Here is an 18,665-nt window from a genome sequence, read left to right on the forward strand (position 1 = left end):
TTGCTAGGTGGCATTCTCAGAGCTTTACATATATTAGATACTGCATAGGGTGGTAAACAGCAATCACATGAGGGGGCCCTGTTACTATCCGGGTTTTACACATGAAGCACAGAGAGGTCAGGTAACCTGGCCAAGGTTACATAGCTGGTTAGGGACTGAATTAAGATTTAAAATCAAGCAGTCTGACTCCAAAATCTGTGCTCCCCCCCACCCCTGACCTGGGAATGAGAGATTTATTTATTTATTTAAATTGTACTATAGAGGAAGGTTTACAGAACAAACTAGTTTCTCATTAAACAATTAGTACACATACTGTTTTATGACTGGTTAACAACCCCATGACTTATCAACACTCTCCCTTCTCAACCTTGGTTTCCCTATTACCAGCTTTCCTGTCCCCTCCTGTCTTCTAGTCCTTGCCCCTGGGCTGGTGTGCCCCTTTAGTCTTCATTTTGTTTTATGGGCCTGTCCAATCTTTGGCTGAAGGGTGAACTCAGGAATGACTTCATTACTGAGCCGAAAGGATGTCTGGGGGCCATACTCTCAGGGTTTCTCCAATCTCTGTCAGGCCAGCAATCCTCGACTTCTTTTTGAGTTAGAATTTTGTTCTATGTTTTTCTCCAGCTCTGTCTAGGACCCTCTATTGTGATCCCTGTCAGAGTAGTCAGTAGCGGTAGCTGGGTACCATCTAGTTGTACCGGACTCAGTCTGGTGGAGGCCATGGTAGATGTGGTCCATTAGTCCTTTGGACTAATCTTTCCCTTGTATCTTTAGTTTTCTTCATTCTTCCTTGCTAGCGAAGGGGTGAGACCAGGGGAGTATCCTAGATGGCCACTCACAGGCTTTTAAGACCCCAGACGCTACTCACCAAAGTAGAATGTAGAATATTTTCTTTATAAACTATGTTATGCCAACTGAGCTAGATGGTCCCCACAGCCCTCAGCCCGACAATTTGGTCCCTCAGGGAGTTTGGATGTGTCTATGGATCTACCATGACCATGCCTTGTACAAAGTTGTGCTGGCTTCCCCAGTATTGTGTACCATCTTACCCTCCACTTATCTATTGCCTATTTAGTATTTTTCCATTCCCACCTTCCCCTCCCCTCCCCTCCCCTCCCCTCCCCTCCCCTCCCCTCCCCTCCCCTCCCCTCCCCTCCCCTCCCCTCCCCTCCCCTCCCCTCCCCTCCCCTCCCCTCCCCTCCCCTCCCCTCCCCTCCCCTCTCCTCCATCAAAAATTATTTCTTTGTGTGTGTAAACCTTTCCATGAGTTTTTACAGTAGTGGTCTCATATAATATTTGTCCTTTTTTGATTGACTTATCTCACTCAGCTTCTAAATCTGTGCTTTTAGTTACCACTCTGTACTACCACTACAGGGTGTTCATTAATGCATTTAATAGCAAGCAATGAAAACACGGTAAATGTTCATGAATCAGATCTCGTTAAATAAAGTATGATATTTCAACAGAGCAGACTGTTATACAGCCATTAAAATAATGTGGTACTGTTTTCATGAACAGATATCTATGACATATTGCTAATAGCCGATCCCAGAAGAACTTGTATAGGATGTTGCCATTAGTTGTAAAATTGTGTAAGCAGGGTTATGTACAGAGGGCTCTGAAAAGCATTTTTTAGAGTGAGCCTCACTTGATTCACAAAAACAGTAAACCTATTAATTATTTATTGATTGAGTGATTGTGCTTTAGGTGAAAGTTTACAAATAAGTCAGTCTCTCATACAAAAAGTTATACACAGCTTGCTACGACGTACTCCTAGCTGCTCTCCTCCTAATGAGACAGCACACTCCTCCTTTCCACCCTGTATTCCCTGTGTCCATTCAACCAGCTTCTGTCCCCCTCTTCCTTCTCATCTTGCCACCAGACAGGAGCTGCCCACGTAGTCTTATGTGTCTACTTGACCCAAGTAGCTCACTCCTCACCAGTGTCATTGTCTGTCTTATAGTCTAGTCTAATTCTTGTCTGGGGAGTTGGCTTTGGGAATGGTTCCAGTCTTGGGCTAACAATGGGTCTGGTGACTATGACCGTCAGGGACCTCCAGTCTCAGTCAGACCATTAAGCCTGATCTTTTTACAAGAATTTGAGAACTGCATCCCACTGTCCTCCTGCTCCATCAGGGATTCTCTGTTGTGTCCCTGTCGGGGCAGTGATCGATGGTAGCTGGGCACCATCTAGTTCTTCTAGTCTCAGACTGATGGAGTCTCTGGTTTATGTGGCCCTTTCTGTCTCTTGGGCCCATCTTTACCATATGTCTTTGGCGTTCTTCATTCTCCTTTGCTCCGGGTAGTAAACCTATTATTATTTTTTTTAATGAAAAGGGACTGTCTTATTCTTCTTCTATCTTAGTATATTTCTTGGTATATAATAGCCAATTTAAGAAAAAAAAAGCACATGATAGCTACTGCATGAATGATGAGTAAATAATTTTCTGAGCTCTGTTATTCATTTCCAGGATCCCTTGTGCTACAACAGTTAAGTGACGGCCTGCTAACTGAAAGGCTGGAGATGCGGACCTACTCAGCGGGTTTGTGGGAGAAAGGCCTGGCAATCTACTCCCATAAAGACTACAGCCTAGAAGCCCTACGGGGCAGTTCTGCTCTGTCGCCTGGGTCCCTGTGAGTCGAAACTGACCCGATGGCACCTGACAGCATTATTTGCTTCGTTCACAAAGCCTTTATGTGAGGGTTTTCTAGAAGAGAAGGAAGATTTTAGGCTTTACCCTGATGACAGTTACATTTCTTATGACTTCCTTCCTCACTCTGTATCATTTTTTAACAGAACAACACTTAATTTGAGTTTTGGGCAATAATACAAATACATGAGTTTCAAAGAGATTTTGTCTTTTTTGTTTGTTTGTTTGAGAATCAGTTTTAAATCCTGTGAACTGTTGATTTCTAAAATTTTTTAGTCTTTATAGTCCTACCTCCCAAATCTGATTGAAAAGTAGAACCAAGTTCTCACCAGAATTAATATCCATCCTTCCCTTCTCTGTGGTGCTCTTTGAAAATGAGGAATACACCTTTGGAGAGTTAGCTGGGCCAAGTCACTTGTGGAGAGAAATATCAGTGTCCAGCTAGTCACCAAGGGCAGATGGAGTATTTATCCATCACAGCCATGAAACTGCCCAAGAATCGGCCTCATTACCAAGACATGTAATCGAATGTTAACCTAAAGGTTGGAGATTCAGACTGACCCAGCGGCTCCGTGGAGGAAGGTCCTGCCGAACTGCATCCGTAAAGATTACAGCCAAGAAAACCCTGTGGAGCAGTTCTCAGTAATACATGGGGTCACATGAGTTGGAATCACTCGACAGCAGTGAGTTTAGAGTATACCATAATTTTACGCAAATAACATGTCCCGCCACCCAAGGTATTTTTGTAAGCATGCTATGCTAATTTTTTTTTTTTTCTTTTTTACAGCGACATGTAAAAAAAATTGGCATGGAGGCATTTATCAAAATACCTCACGGGGGAGGGCATGGTCAGCAAGCAAATATAGAAGGCACGTGTTATTTGCGTAAAATAGTAATTTTTGAAAGGTAAAATCATAACTCTTGTCCAAATGTAAAATGAACACATCCCAAAGGTGTTACTCAGCTCATTAATTAATGAGAAAACCAGTAAAATGTTAAGAAGAGCTAAATATTTATAGGCAGTTTAATAAAATATTACATGAAAAGTGTGTGGGTTATATAAAAAACTGATTACTGTCCTACATGGCAACAAACTGTAAACCTTTGGGGTTACCATTTCCATATCATATTCTCATTCTGGTAGGAATGAGTTCAAAAAATTACTTTCCCCTCTGTAATCCGCAGCGGCCTTTGCCCTCATATGACGCCGAAATGAGGTTTTAACCCTATGTCCAAGACTTGTGTAATTTTTCATAACACATGTACAGAAACCATTGTCTATTAAAAACGTCAGCATAATTTCCAATGAAGGCTTAAGTATGGTCACCTTCAAGGTAGGCATTTTTTCTAAAATTGTGGAAGGTGGTCTGGTGAGTATTAGTTGGGGTGCCATAGACAGGTACAGAAAAGGCAAGTTTGCATCTGTGCTCTGAAAATCAGCTAAAGGTCTAGAACTTAATTTTAATCTAAAAATACTCCTGGGATCTACATTCATGTATATTTGTGGGAAGGCTCCTTAAAACTTGGGGAAGGAAATAAACATTTTATGTATCATATTTTTAAATGCACACAGGGTTTCCTGTAACTACTCTAGTTCATATGATTTTTTAAATCCCTGAAACCTCCATAAAATGATTTCATGTGTAAGGCATAGGTCTGTTGCACAGTTTGATTTCCATACCATACCCCTGAGTTCTCACCACATCATAAAAACAAAGTGTTACCCCAGTACCACAACCTTGTACCTCATTGTATCTTGAACCTCATTTTTCCATTATAGTAAAGTCGCTTTACCTTCTTCTCACTTGGGAACATACTTAATGACAGGGAGTGACAGTTGCTGTAATTGAAATTGCCCAGCCTCATCAAAGGCAGAACATGGCCACATTTGACTTCAGTGTAACAGCGAAGCAAGACTGATTTTTTTTTTTTTTAAATCTCCAGTTATCTCCAGCTCCTAATACAGAATAAGACCTGCAAAGAATTCCCTCCAGGAATTTTGTCTTTGGACAGGGAGCCAGACCTCAGTGGTTTGAGCCAGTATCCCTCAGTGTCACCAACAAAGGCCTGGCATAGCTTTCCTTTGCCTCTAACGTGAGCACCCAGGCCACCAGGTCAACAAAGAATTGTCAGCTCTTTCTCCTGTGCCACTTTCACCTAGGACAGTAAAGCCTGTGCAGACCGGAACCTCTGTAAGGCAGAAACCTGTCAGAGAAGGAAAACTCAAATATTTTCCACTCATAGAGAGCAGTAGAAAAGTGGTAAGACTGTACCCCAGCGAAGACAGAAAACTTGCAAGACCCGGAAAAACAAGGCAGTCCTGTTGAGTTCCAGCTCTCACAGGTTTCATTGTGTTTCTATATTGGAAGATCATTTTATTCACAGGCTATAAATATCACTTCCAAGCATGGCACTAATATAATTGGGTAATTTTTTATCCTTTTATGTGTGTTTCAAGAAAGCGTGCCAGAAGCACTGACATGCTACACTCAGCTGAGGAGCCCACAGTGGCCTCTATTTAGGGAGGCAAGGTAGTCTTTGCCACTCACAGTATGGTCGGAGGACCAGCAGCATCAGATCACCCGGGAGCATGTTAGAAACAGGCTGTCAGGCCCCACCTGGACCTACTGAATCAGAACCTGCATTGAACAAGCTCCGCAGCTGATTCGATGTACAAGACAGTTTTAAAAGCCTTGAAACAATCTACACCCCAACCCCAGCAAATATAGTGTCAATGCCAACTAAAATCCAACCTGCCTGGGCCTGCTTAACAATTACATTACATTGAACATGACTTTCTTCTGCTCTCTTGTTACACAGAGGCCCCTCTGCCCACCCAGATTTGAGAAAAATCGCTTAAATGTTTGACAGTGTCTTTCGTGCCTCCTAGCAGATGGCTCATCCCTGTACTTGTCATTCTTGCAAGCTGCCTCGCAGTTGTCAAGGATGATGTTATAACCTGCCTGGAAGTTTGTTTGATCCGGTGTCCTAATCCCATTGACCTGCCAAACACACTGATTCATTATAGTTAGAATTTTCATATTAGTGGGAATTATGGGTGGGGAAGTTCTGTCTGTTAAATGAAGACCTACTGTTTGGACTTGTTAGATTCTTTGAAGCCAAGACAAACAAGGGATTACTTCCTAAATCATGCTGTATGTGGAATAAAGTTGAGAAATACACAGTATTTCAAATATCTTTCTAGTTAATATTGATATTACATTGTGATTACATTATGCTATCACATTAAGAAACAATACTTGCCTTACTACTTTTTTGACACACCAGTGCTATTTAAAGAGACTATCCAAAGGAGGATAAGATTAAATTCCAATTATTTTCATAGAAAATATACATATCTAATCATTCAGGATAATTTTCTTTATAAACATTTAGCCACGTGAATAAACACTGAAATAATTATCTACTTGCTAGAGTATAATTAGAGGAGCCTGGGTAGCTCAAGCAATTTGCCCTTGGCTGCTGACCTAAAGGTTGGCAGTTCAAACCCACCCAGTGGCTCTGTAGAAGAAAAGCCTGGCAAACTGCTTCAGTAAAGATCACAGCCAAGAAAACTGTATGGAGCAGTTCTACTCTGTAACACACGGGGTCGCCATGACTCAGAATCGACTCTGGCAATAGGCTTAGAGCATCATTTTCAGGAGTTTAAAAGCATAACTTGTCCAAATGTAAAATGAACATGTGTCAAAGGTTTTAGTTGACTCAGTAATTAACGAAGGAACCAGTAAAATGTTAAGAAGAGCTAAATATTCATAGACGATAGAATAAAGAAACATTACATGAAGATTCCTGGGTTATAGACAAAACTGGTTGATGTCCTACAGGGCAACAAACTGTAGTGTTTATGCAATGTCTGTCCACTGAACAGACATTATTTGCATTTCTACCAGACAAAAAACTGAGTTGAACCCATTGCTTTCCCCTCTGTAATTCTCAGTGGCCTTTGCCCTCGTATGACATTGAAATGAGGTTTTACCTTATGTCCAAGATTTGTGTAATTTATCTTAACACACGTATAAAAAATCATTTCCTTTTTAAAATGCCAATGTAATTTTCAACACAGGCTGAAATGTGGCTACCTTCCAAGTGATTTTATTCTAAAATTTTGGAAGGTGGAAAGTGACAAACTTTTTCTGAAATACACCTCACATACTTGTTACTACCGACCGAGCTCCAGTGAGTTTTCTAAAAGTCTTTTTCTAAGGCTTGTCTTTATGACCATAGACTTTCATCCCCAGCAGTCCTTAGTCCTAGGTTTGGAGCAGTGCTAGGTTATCTAAAGTGGCTCAGAGAACAATCATGAAAAGAAAGAAAGGATATTGATGACCTAGTACCCACCCAAAGACCTGTTAATATCAGGAGGTTCTCCGACACCACGTGGAAGGTAAATCTGCTTCCGGCTTCCTGCTTTCCACTGATCTCTATGGGCAGCTGTGTGCTTCAGTAGGAAATTCATGTTTTAGGGCTGGTGCATTCAGTTTTTCTCCCCTATGCATATGCTAATTGCATAACGTGTAGGTTTCTCTCTGTAATCATTTATATTCATATTCATGAACAATGTTGCTTCCCTCTTGCCATTTGGCTTCTATTGAATCTCATCTGCCTTACTCTCAAAAAGCAAATTCATTGTGAGCTAGAGTGCTAGGAAAAGAATAAATATTCGAGTGTGTTAACTAGGCAACACTGACTAACCTATAACTAAAACGTATTTTCTAGAATAATGGTAGGAGGGTTGTTTGTCTTATTTTCTTTAGTGTCAGTGTCTGATTGCATTCAGAGCAGGAAGTGCGTCTCCAAGAAGCAGGCCTTGGTTTTTGCTCTGCTCCTGGCTTCAGCTCGCGCTGAGAAGGCAGCCGGTGGCAGAGAAGGCCCTTCATGCTCTCAGCAGGGGACCTGGCAGAGGGGAAGATCCCGGAATCGTAGAGTTCTCTGCATAAATAGTTCCAAGATCTGAATGCATTCTTTCCTAACAATTGAATGAATGGGTTTGTTCTCCCCTCTTCTTTCTAGCTAGCTAACCTTGTGTTGTGTTGTTCTGCTCAATAGCATTCTTCAGAGAAGAGTTTCGGAGATAGAATGTAAATGTGTTGCAGTAAAGTGTATTTGGGAACGGGCTGTAGGGTCAGAATTCATAAATGTTGGGAGTTCTCAGGGTTAGGGCCTGCTGTTGAAATATCTAGAGATGTTTACCAAAAGGCAGAGCATTTGGGTTTGACTAAAAACAACACTGTTTTATGTGTTTATATAAGCATTTACTACAATTTGTTCTGATGTTTCGGATAGCTCTATTAGCATTCTTTTCTAAACATTTTAGATTGTCTTTATTGTTGTTTCATAGAATGAGACATAATAAAGCTCAAGCTTTCTTCTAAATGCCAAGTTTTATAATTGAAAATGAGACTAGGTACAAAAATCAAAGGGATTTAGCTTTTTCTGCATTTTAACTTTGGAAAATGTTAGTTTCATAGCTTCCCACCACCCCCCCCCCCCCCCGCGCCCAATAATTTGAAAGGCTTCACTTAAACCTTGGCTGGTAGATTGAATTAAAGGTTGATTATGCTTCAAACAGTACAATCTTTGGAGTAGTGCTGGCAATGCCTCTTTTGTACCTTTATTTTCAATGTTACTTAGATGCACTGGGTTTGGGTTAGACCCTGGAGGAATCCTAAGACCTGTGTTGATTATCGTGAAGATTTTTGGTGTGATGTGAAAATTACAAGAATTGGCTGATTATTTTTGTTTTAGTCTGTATTGAAACATTCTGATTTTGTTTGGCATCCTGAGGTCTTCTCCTTGATTGCATTCTTATTACGATAAAAATAACAGACGTTGACAGTAGAAAAATTGAAAAATACTGCAGAGCATAAAAAAGAAAGTAGTCCTGGGTAATATCCAAATAGAAGAAATAAAAACTCCTTAACATTTCAGTTTATTTCCTTCTGGTATTTTCCCCATGCAAACAAGTGTTCATTTATATAAAAGTAGTGTCACTCTTTACAGAAAGTTTGTACTGTGCTTGATACAGCTCACATATTGCAACCATAAACAGATGAGGTTGCTGAATTGTATCTCTTCAAATGGAAAATGTTTATGCTGTATTATTAAATAAGAAAGCTGTATATTTTTGTCCTGATTTTTGGTGTAAACAACATTATCATATGCTTGATTATAGCTTTTCAGATTTTTTTAATTATAATTTATGCTGCATTCTTTATGTCATTTCTGTTTGTATTTTCTGACTTTTCTGTATTGGAACATATATTTAATTTTTGGACTTAATTGGTATGCGTTGAAATAACTCAACAAGAGTTATCCCTATAAGTAAACCTTTGTGAGCATTTAAATTATTTTCTCTGATTATTTTCTTAGAACAAATTCCTGAGGGTAGAATTACTGGCTCTTAGTGTTTGAATATGGAGCTCTGGTGATGCAAAAGTTTAGCGCTTAGCTGCTAACCGAAAGGCTAATGATTCAAACCCACCCAACGGCTCTGTGAGAGAAAGACCTGCTGATCTGCTCCCATAAAGATTACAGCCTAGAAAACCCTATAGGGAAGTTCTACTCTGTTTGAAGACTTTATAGTCAAATTATATTTTTCTGTGGACAAGAGATTTGAATTTGTTTTTTGCACCATTATCTTTGACTATCCTCAATTTATATCTCCCTATAAACTGCATACACCCTTTCTTCTCTTCTCTCTGCCTCCCAGGCGCCCCATCCACCTGTTCAAAAAAAAAAGCTAAACCCATTGCCATCGAGGCGATTCTGACTCATAGGGGAATTATCCCAGCCCCAGCCAGTGGCTCCCACCGGTACCCCTGTGCTGTGTTGCGCTGTCCCTCTGTTCTGTTGGCACTGTCTCTCTCCCACAGCTTGCCTTTGCTGTTCTGTAAAATTGTGAAATCTTTTTCCGCAGCTCTTACATACCATGCCAAACACGTGACCATGCAATTCCAAAGAAATAACCTCCTAGTTCCGAATTTAGGAAAATCAACACAGCAGGCCCAATTTACAGATAGAGATTTGGTTTAGTGAGCATTTATAGTTTCCGTGAGTTTAGTGGGTTTAAAAAAAATTAATGTAAAAAGTTGTCCCTGAATTTTCAAGCGTTATAGTCTTTGTTTTTAGAAGGTATGTAGAATAATTTTGTTATAAGAAATTTAGAGCCCCAAGTTAGAAGGCTTATTAGCTATGGTTCAAGCATTTTCCTGTCAGAAATACCTAAATGTCTTTATTACGATAGTACCTTGTATGGCTGAAAACCTAACTGTGTTGCCAGAAGGAAAAAAATATACACCAGCAGCCATGTTGGCTAAAGTTAACTTTTCCCTGAAATGCTGGGGCTCTGGACCAAAAGAATCTAGTCTCCTTATGCATTAAAAATAAACAGAATTAGTTCAGAAAGAATATTCCAGTCAGATGTGTTGGAATTTGGTAACTGCATTTGCAAAGGAAGACAGAAGAAAGAGAGACGAATGTTTGTTTGTGTACTATTCGTTCACTGTGAGTCCGAATTGACTTGACTGCAATGGGTTTGGTTTTTGTTTTTGGTATTGAAATGGTGAGTGCTAAATATTATAGATATTCAGAATAAGAGAAAGGTAAGGTTTGTCACATTGGAGCCAAGACTATAACTGAACATCAGCTATGTATCGAGCACCGTGCTAGGGGCTTTGAGGAAGAATGCAAAGATGCAAGAGACTCAGCTCCTCTGACCAGAGTCTGAAAATCGACTCAGGGGTGCAGGCATGTGAATACATAAACTGTGGCAAAAGGCAATGTAAGAAAAGGGGGAAAATGCAGAACAGAATTTCAAATTCTCATGGAATCCAGACTTTCTGGAGCCAAGGAGGATGGATGAACCACTGAAACTATTGCCCTGAGATAATCTTTAAACCTTAAACCAAAAATATCCTCTGAAGTCTTCTTTTAACCTAAGAGTAGTTTAGCTTAACTATTAAAGAATGTCTGCCTTGAACATTGTGCTCTTCTAAGATGTACCTATACGGGATCAAATTTACAACTGTAACTTGAAAGATTAGATAAGAAACTTAGAGGGCAGTGAGTTTATGTTAAGGAGGGAAGAACAACTCGGAAAGGAGGGTGAGAACGCTTGCACAACTCAAAGAGTGTAATCAATGTCACTGAATTATACATGTGTGTAGAGACAGTTAGAGACAGTTGAATTGGTGTATGTCCTGCTATGTATATCCCGAACAAGAAAAATAAAATAAATTATATAAAAAGAAAGTAGAAAGCAAACAAAAAAGACAACCTAAGGTAAGGGCTCTCTGAGTAATACAAAGCAAGTACCTTAACATTCATTTCAGGAAGAGGGAGAAGAAGAGGTTATTTCCAGCTGTGCTAACACATGAAGATATTTTGGACAGGAAGTAGCTTTGGAGCTGAGCCTTAGAAGGACTGATGAGATCTTAATGGGTAGAGATGCTTAAGCTGTGCTGTACGTAAATGCAAAATTATGATAATAAAATGGCACTGGCCATGTTGGGGAAAGGTGACTAGACCTATTTGACAGGAGTGGAAAGTTGAAATGGAAAAATAGTGAGAGAGAACACTGGAAATACAGATTAATTAAACCATTACCCTGGAGGACTTTGACTACCAACATACTGAAGAAAAACTCAAACCCATTGCCCTCGAGTCTATTCCAACTCATAATGACCATATAGGATAGAGGAGAACTGCCCCGTAGGGTTTCCAAGGCTGTAATCTTTATGGTAGCAGACTGCCATATCTTTCACATGCAGAGCTGCTGGTGGGCTTGAACCACTGACCTTTTCAGTTAGCAGCCTAGCACTTTAACCACTGCACCACCAGGGCTCCATGACTACCAACCTATAGGCCAGTATTTCTTAGAGTTTGCCATTTAGACCCCTTGCACTGGAATCACCTTTGGGTGTTAAAATGCAGACTCCTATGGGCACACCAGCCCAGGGGCAAGGACATAAAGGCAGGAGGGGACAGGAAAGCTGGTACTGGGGAACCCAAGGTTGAGAAGGGGAGAGTGTTGACACATTGTGTGGTTGCCAACCAATGTCACAAAATAATATGTGTATTAATTATTTAATGAGAAATTAATTTACTCTGTATACCTTCATCTAAAGCACAATAAAATAAATAAATAAATAAAATGCAGGCTCCTGGGCCATTTCTAATCAGAATCCAAGAGCAGTACCCTGGAATCTGCATTTTAGCCATCTTTGTAGGGATTCTCCTGCACGTTAATGCTTGAGAACAGTTGCTCATCGGAGTCCATCAAGAAGGTAGCCAGTGAATGTTTGGGGACAGAGGTTGGCAGGCATGAGGTGCAATGACAGTCTGAAGTCTGGGTGGTAAAGTGGGCCATCAGCAGTGGGGGCAGACTGAGGGAGCTTGTGAATGAATGAAGGAGGAATCTGTGGAGTATATGACTGATGGGAATAGTTGATGAGAGAAAGGAGCATCAGATGTCACCAGCAGGACTCTGAGCTTCCGTGACCAGGGAGGCCAGACTGCCATCAAGAGAAACATGACAATACATGAATTTCCCTAAGCACCTACAGGATCACTGTGAACCTTTTTGCGCCTTCTTCAAAACTGTATTTTACCCCACCCCTAACAGAAATTTCTAGCCCTGGTGGCCCAGTGGTTAAGCATTTGCCTCCTAACCAAAAGGTCGGCAGTTCAGATCCACCAGCTACTCCTTAGAAACCCTATGAGGCAGTTCTACCCTGTCCTGTAAGGGTCACTATGAGTCAGAATCAACTCAGTGGCAAAGGGTATTTATTTATTTATTTATAACAGAAATTTCCACTCAAAGATATTCCAAACAAAAATAGAAAAAGATGATACCTTCTTTTATTGCCACTGCATAATATTGTTGAGCACCTGCTGCTGTAGATGAAGTCCCCTGGGTATAGAAACAGTTAATATACTTGGCTGCTAACCAAAAGGTTGGAGGTTAGAGTCCACCCAGAGGACTCTAAAAAATTCAGCCGCTGAAAACCATATGGAGCACGCAGTCCTGCCCTGACACGTGCGGGGTCACCATGAGCTAGAGTTGACCTGACAGTAACTGCTTTGGTTACTAGTTAAGTAACCATCGTGTGTCTGCTATGTGAGCATGGCTCCCGGAGAAGGGAACCTCCCCTCCAACCAGCGTGCACGCCCAACCCCTGCCTGCATAGAAGAGATGGCACCACGTCTCTGAAGACTGACAACAGTTGTGATGTAATGCTAAATAAAAGTGATATGCAACTGAAGGGACAACGTCATTATAGCTGTGCATTAAGAACACAAAGATGGAATTTGTTCTTAACTATAGAACAACTAGAAAAAAAATACGTAAAATGTGAATAGCATGATTGTGTCTGTACTTTTTCCTATTTTTAAATTTTTACAACTTTACACACTCTTTCAACATGTACTGTAAAATAAAGCAATTTAAAAATTGTATTTTAAACCGAATCAACCGTATTTCACTCAAAACTCTACCTATATACAAGCAAGCACTCACTAGCTTACGTTTTTCTTTTGTCTTTCCTTCTCGCAGGACGTGCTGGGTGGCGTCCTGATCACTGCACTGCTCATTGCCCTCACCTACCCTGCCTGGACCCTAATTGACCACCTGGACTCAGCCAGCCCCCTCTTGCCTGTGTGTGTCATAGTCGTGCCGTTCTTCTTGTGTTACCATTACCCCGTGTCTGACTGCTACAGCCCGACCAGAGCGGACACCACCACCATTCTTGCGGCTGGAGCTGGAGTGACCATAGGATTCTGGATCAACCATTTTTTCCAGCTTGTGTCCAAGCCCACTGAATCGCTCCCTGTTGTTCAGAACATCCCTCCGCTCACCACTGACATGTTCGTTTTGGGTCTGACCAAATATACTGTAGGAATTGGGTTGATCCTCTTGGTTCGTCAGCTTGTACAAAATCTCTCACTTCAAGTATTATACTCATGGTTCAGGGTGGTCATCAGGAACAAGGAGGCCAGGAGAAGACTGGAAATTGAAGTGCCTTACAAGTTTGTTACCTACACGTCTGTTGGCATCTGCGCTACAACGTTTGTGCCAATGCTACACAGGCTTTTGGGATTACTGTAAGCCCCCAAACAGTTGGAAAATAGCCCAGTGAATGCAAGAGCCAAGACATAGGAAAGTTGCCAGGTGGGCAAGTCTTGACAACTCATTTTCCTTTAAAAAAAAAACAAACCTTAGGCCGCATTTCTGTGTTGCTGATATCTGAGGTAAATGATGCTACTGTGCAAAAGGAAAAAAAAAAAAGGACTCATAGGGACCATTAGGCTTCTGGTTATGCTGCAGTTGAACCCAAGCTAAAAGCCACAGCTAAGTTCTTTAAGGGTTCCCTCAAGCCCCCTATGGCACAGATGTTGGATCTAGTCATGAGCTGGCAGGAATTGTGGCACAGTTCAGGAAGAGCCACAGTGGCACTGACTCTCATCACCAAAACTGGAACTTTGGTGTGGCAGAAAGGGTGGCACCATATAAAACTGCATTCCTTCAACAAGGTGACTCTGATTGTCATTATAATCAAATTAGACATGCCTGGCTCATGACAAGGCCACTTTGAAGTAAACCTGACTGTGAAGAGGTTGAGGATGGTGACAGAGCTGTGAGATAATGGGGAAAATCCTCTCCTCGTGAGCCATTGCTTCTTTTAGGCATTCATTTTGAAACAGGCATCTGCTTTTCCTTCTTTATACATTCTGCAGGATTCCAGGTACCATTACATACTCTTCTGATCCGGAAAACTAACTGGCTGCTCCCACCTCAGCAGGCAAGTGGTGTCTAGCCTTCACCAAAAGTTGAAAACCCCATGGATGTGTCTGGGGTTCACTGAACATCTGGCTGTCTCCTGCTTCAGACTGACCTGGGACAAGCCCTCTGCCTATCTTCAGCTTCCTTTGCTTCCTTAGAAGCTTGGAAGGTGCCATCACCTGCCCACAAAGGTGCATCAGTAGAACAATGACTTTAATCCGTTCTGGGGCCTGACAAAGAGAGGACAGGCATTCCTGACACAGTCACCCTGATAAGGTCACCATGACTTTGATCGTGACAAAGTCACCTTGACACTGACCCTGACAAGGCCACCCTCACTTTGTTCCTCCATTTCTCAGTTACTTACTATGAATCTGTTTTTCGTCTGCTAAATAGAATCAGGGCCTCCCTGACTTTCCAACTCTTAACTCATGGCAATCTTAAGGGTAATTAATGCAAGAACCACTTCAGCCTCTCTGGGGAAAACAAGCCAACCCAAACACAACACCGTCTAGACTAGAGTCCTCCTTAGCGTTAGGAAAGTGGTCATTATGCAGACACCACAGGGTTCTCTCCCAGGGCTCCTCTTCATTCCTTAAGAAACAGGTATCAATAAATTTTTTAAATGTTAGTTTAAACAGGCAGCAGAGTTTCGTTTGAGATATAGTATCTGGGCCACTGAAGCCACGTTTTATAATGTGTACACCTCGGGGAAAATTAACACTCCTTGAAAGTCAAGCCCTTCTCTCTGCATCCAGTGTTAAAACTGAAAACCACATTTTCCTGATTTCTAATATATTCCATGGCCTTATTGTTGGGATGATTTTTGCTGTTTGACTTATCCGTGAGAAAAATGGAGGTGTCTTGGTGGCACAATGGTTTAAAACATTTGGCTGGTAACCAAAAGCTCAACAGCTTGAACCCGTCAAGCTGTCCAGCAGGAGAAAGATGTGGCAGCCTGCTTCTGTAAAGACTGGCAGCGTTGAAACCCTATGGGGCAGTTCTAGTCTTGGAATCCACTCGACAGCCATGGATTTGGTTTTGAGAAGAGTCATCTTTAGCAAAACGTGCATTTTTCCCTTAAAATGTTCTTTACATCTTTGATAACTAGAAGGGTGGAACAAGAATGACCTACCACTGGACTGTTTTTACATCAAATTCTGACCGGTATTTGTAGCACCATGGTTGAGGAGAAAGAGGAGTCCTACCTGACAGAGACCCCAACCCTAGATCCGCTCCTTCAGAACAGTAGATGAAAATGAGGTGCAGTCATGTTCCTCAGACTCCCCAGTTGCCAAACCAGAGAGCAGAACACTGGATAATATTTACACAAAATGATTTTAGTTGACTGAAGCCAACTGAAAATGTGTCACCTTTTCCTGCTGTACCTTTTGAAAAGATGGACCAGAATTTTCACAGCAGTGGGTATTGGTGATACATATATATATATATATGTAATTTTTTTTTTTTACTACGGTCCCTTTTGAGTCCCAACAATATTGATGTTTTTACGACTATCTTTAGGTTGAGGATGAATATATTAGCAACAGTACATTAAAGAATGATCCAAAGATTTGTCATGGTTGGTCACTTTTTAAAGTAGCGTATTACAGCAACTAGAGAATAAGTGGTATTATGTATTGGGGAGTCCAAGTTAAGGTTTAGTTTTTAAGCACTCCTGCTTCGTGGCCTGGAATCAGGCAGAAACTAGTTGAAAGACAGTTGTTAACTGATTCAAACTCTTGTTTGTTCAGCATTCTTCCACTCATTTCTCCCGCAGCAATTCTCTTTAACTGTCACAGACTCACACCTACAGGCTCACAGGCCAGGATCCTTGTCTCCTTTGGGAAGTTGGATTTTCTCTCTGGGGAAAGACTGCCCCCTGCTGGTTCGCCCTCAGTCTTGGCCCAAAGCCCCTCTCCTGATGTGGAGTCTGGGAGATTCAATTTACAAGTTTCCAGGACCATGGGATGCAAGCTTACAGTGATGTATCCAGCATAGAGCTAGGTCCTTTGGTCTGGCCAACCCTGTGTTTGGAAATTGTGACACGAAAGCCCCCAGGATTACCGTAATTTTTTTTTGGGGGGGGGCAAATAATATACATGTTAGACGTTTTTGGACAACTGTACAACCCCTATTTCCGTGTGTTATTTTCATAAGTGTGCCATGCCAATTTTTTTTTACATGTTGCTGACTTCAATTGACACAACGAAGTCGTAATGAAACTATGAAATAAGCAGACTTAACATAACCTTTTTTTTAACATAACCTAATGGTTTCATTTAAGACGATCTGGTAAGGTTTTTACATTCAAATGTTTAACTAATGCCCTATAATTATCAGATTAATAGAAACAAGTGCACGGTTTCAATGATTCTTTCTGATTACCAGGGGACTACGAAACTCCACCCATGACTTCTTGACCATGGCGTATACCTTTATTATACTTTTTATACACATAAAAAAAACACTTAAGCAGGAGGTTAAAGTAAATGAAGAGAACAAGAGAATATGAACAGAACAATATGATTTACCTGCAATATGGGAGGACAGGTGAATGAGGCCAAGAGTCATTCTGGAAATGTCATGAGACGTGCATGGTATATGTGTGGGCTCACCATACCAAAACTTTTACTTAATCTCATCATTTCCATGCGTTGTATGTGTGGGCATGTTATTTGTGGGTGCGTTATTTGTGGAAAAAAGACAGTATTGGCCTCCCCAGGAGCCAGGTAGAATGAAATGTTTCTTTCCTAATTGCCCCCATCCTGCCCCTAACCAGCTACCCCTGTGGGCCAGGCTGTGGCTCCTGAAAACTTCATTCTAAACAGCTGTCCTTTTGTGCCAGTTTTGCTCAGCCCTCCACTGTGACATAATGTGCAGAAGAAAAACGTAGGAGACCCTTGAACTAAAAACTCTTAAATGGTCGTGGCAGAAATCACTCCACAGTATGCCTGCTGGTCTCACTGTGACATGGGATTTTCTTGCCCAAATAGGCAACTCGTGCTTCCCAAGTATAATCAAAGCATATAGTGTTTCAGGACCATATGCTTCGGGTTTCTATTTCGGAAGCCTTCAGCTGTTTTGCTTATATACTGTATGTAAATGTATTCTTTTTAAAAATAAAATTACTTTTGCTCGATTATGACATTATTAAATTCTCTTAAAGCCAGTGCTCTGCTTCCTTGGTTTTTTTCCCCTAGATCTTTTTCTGTAGGTTCATTGGATCTGCTGAAAAGAGGGGACTAAAATTAATGGCAGGCCATAGAATTCTCTTCTGTCAGAATTCAATCATGTACAAATGTTGGTGATCATCGCAGGTGAGATTAACAAGAATTAAGTGGTACACTGGCATTCTTAAACCACCTCAAACTTCTTCATACTAGGGAGGATGCTTATACTATATGCAGAGATAAATGCTGTCACGGGTTGAAAGGTAAATGTTACAGGTGTCGCTAGTTAAGTCAGCTAAGGCCTTCACTATTGGCTGTGCCAAATGAACACAGCCCTATTTCAAATTCATATTATTACAAAGATATGCTCTGCCTTTAAGGAGCCCTGGTGGTGCAGTGGTTAAGAGCTACCGCTGCTAACCAGATGGTTGGTGGTTCAGACCCACCACCTGCTCCTTGGAAACCCTATGGGGCAGTTCTGCTCTGTCCTATAGGGTTGCTACAATTCTGAATAGACACGACGGCAACAGGTTTTGGCAACGGGTTGTTGCTGTTGTTAGGTGCTGACAAGTCGGTTCCACCTCATAGTGGCCCAAGGCACGTCGGAATGAAACACTGCCCGGTCCTGCGCCATCTTCACAATTGTTATGCTTGAGCCCATAGTTGTAGCCACTGTGTCAATCCATCTTGTTCAGGGCCTTCTCTTTTTTCGCTGACCCTCTATTTTACCGAGCATGATGTCCTTCTCCAGGGACTGATCCCTCCTGACAACATGTCCAAGTTATGTGAGATGTAGTCTCGCCATCCTGGCTTCTAAGGAGCATTCTGGCTGTACTTCTTCCAAGACAGATTGGTTTGTTCTTTTGGCAGTCCATGGTATGTTCAGTATCCTTTGCCAACACCACAATTCAAAGGCATCATTTCTTCTTCAGTCTTCCTTATTTATTGTCCAGTTTTCACATGCATATGAGGAGATTGAAAACATCATGGCTTGGGTCAGGTGCACCTTAGTCTTCAAGGTGACATCTTTGCTTTTCAACAC

General features: G+C 41.4%; 1 protein-coding gene across 2 annotated transcripts in view; it reads left to right on the forward strand.

The window, feature by feature from the left end:
- The window catches only part of SGPP2 (sphingosine-1-phosphate phosphatase 2), a 117,710-nt gene extending 100,078 nt beyond the window's left edge, over window positions 1-17,632 (forward strand). For both annotated transcript variants that reach the window (XM_049888306.1, XM_049888307.1), the window contains one exon: window positions 13,224-17,632. In XM_049888306.1, coding sequence (XP_049744263.1) covers window positions 13,224-13,775 — 552 coding nt within the window. In that variant the 3' untranslated portion in view covers window positions 13,776-17,632. The remainder of the gene's footprint in view (window positions 1-13,223) is intronic.
- The last annotated feature ends 1,033 nt before the right edge of the window (window positions 17,633-18,665 follow it).

This window comes from Elephas maximus, chromosome 6 (assembly GCF_024166365.1).
Source record: "Elephas maximus indicus isolate mEleMax1 chromosome 6, mEleMax1 primary haplotype, whole genome shotgun sequence".
Taxonomy (NCBI): Eukaryota; Metazoa; Chordata; class Mammalia; order Proboscidea; family Elephantidae; genus Elephas; species Elephas maximus.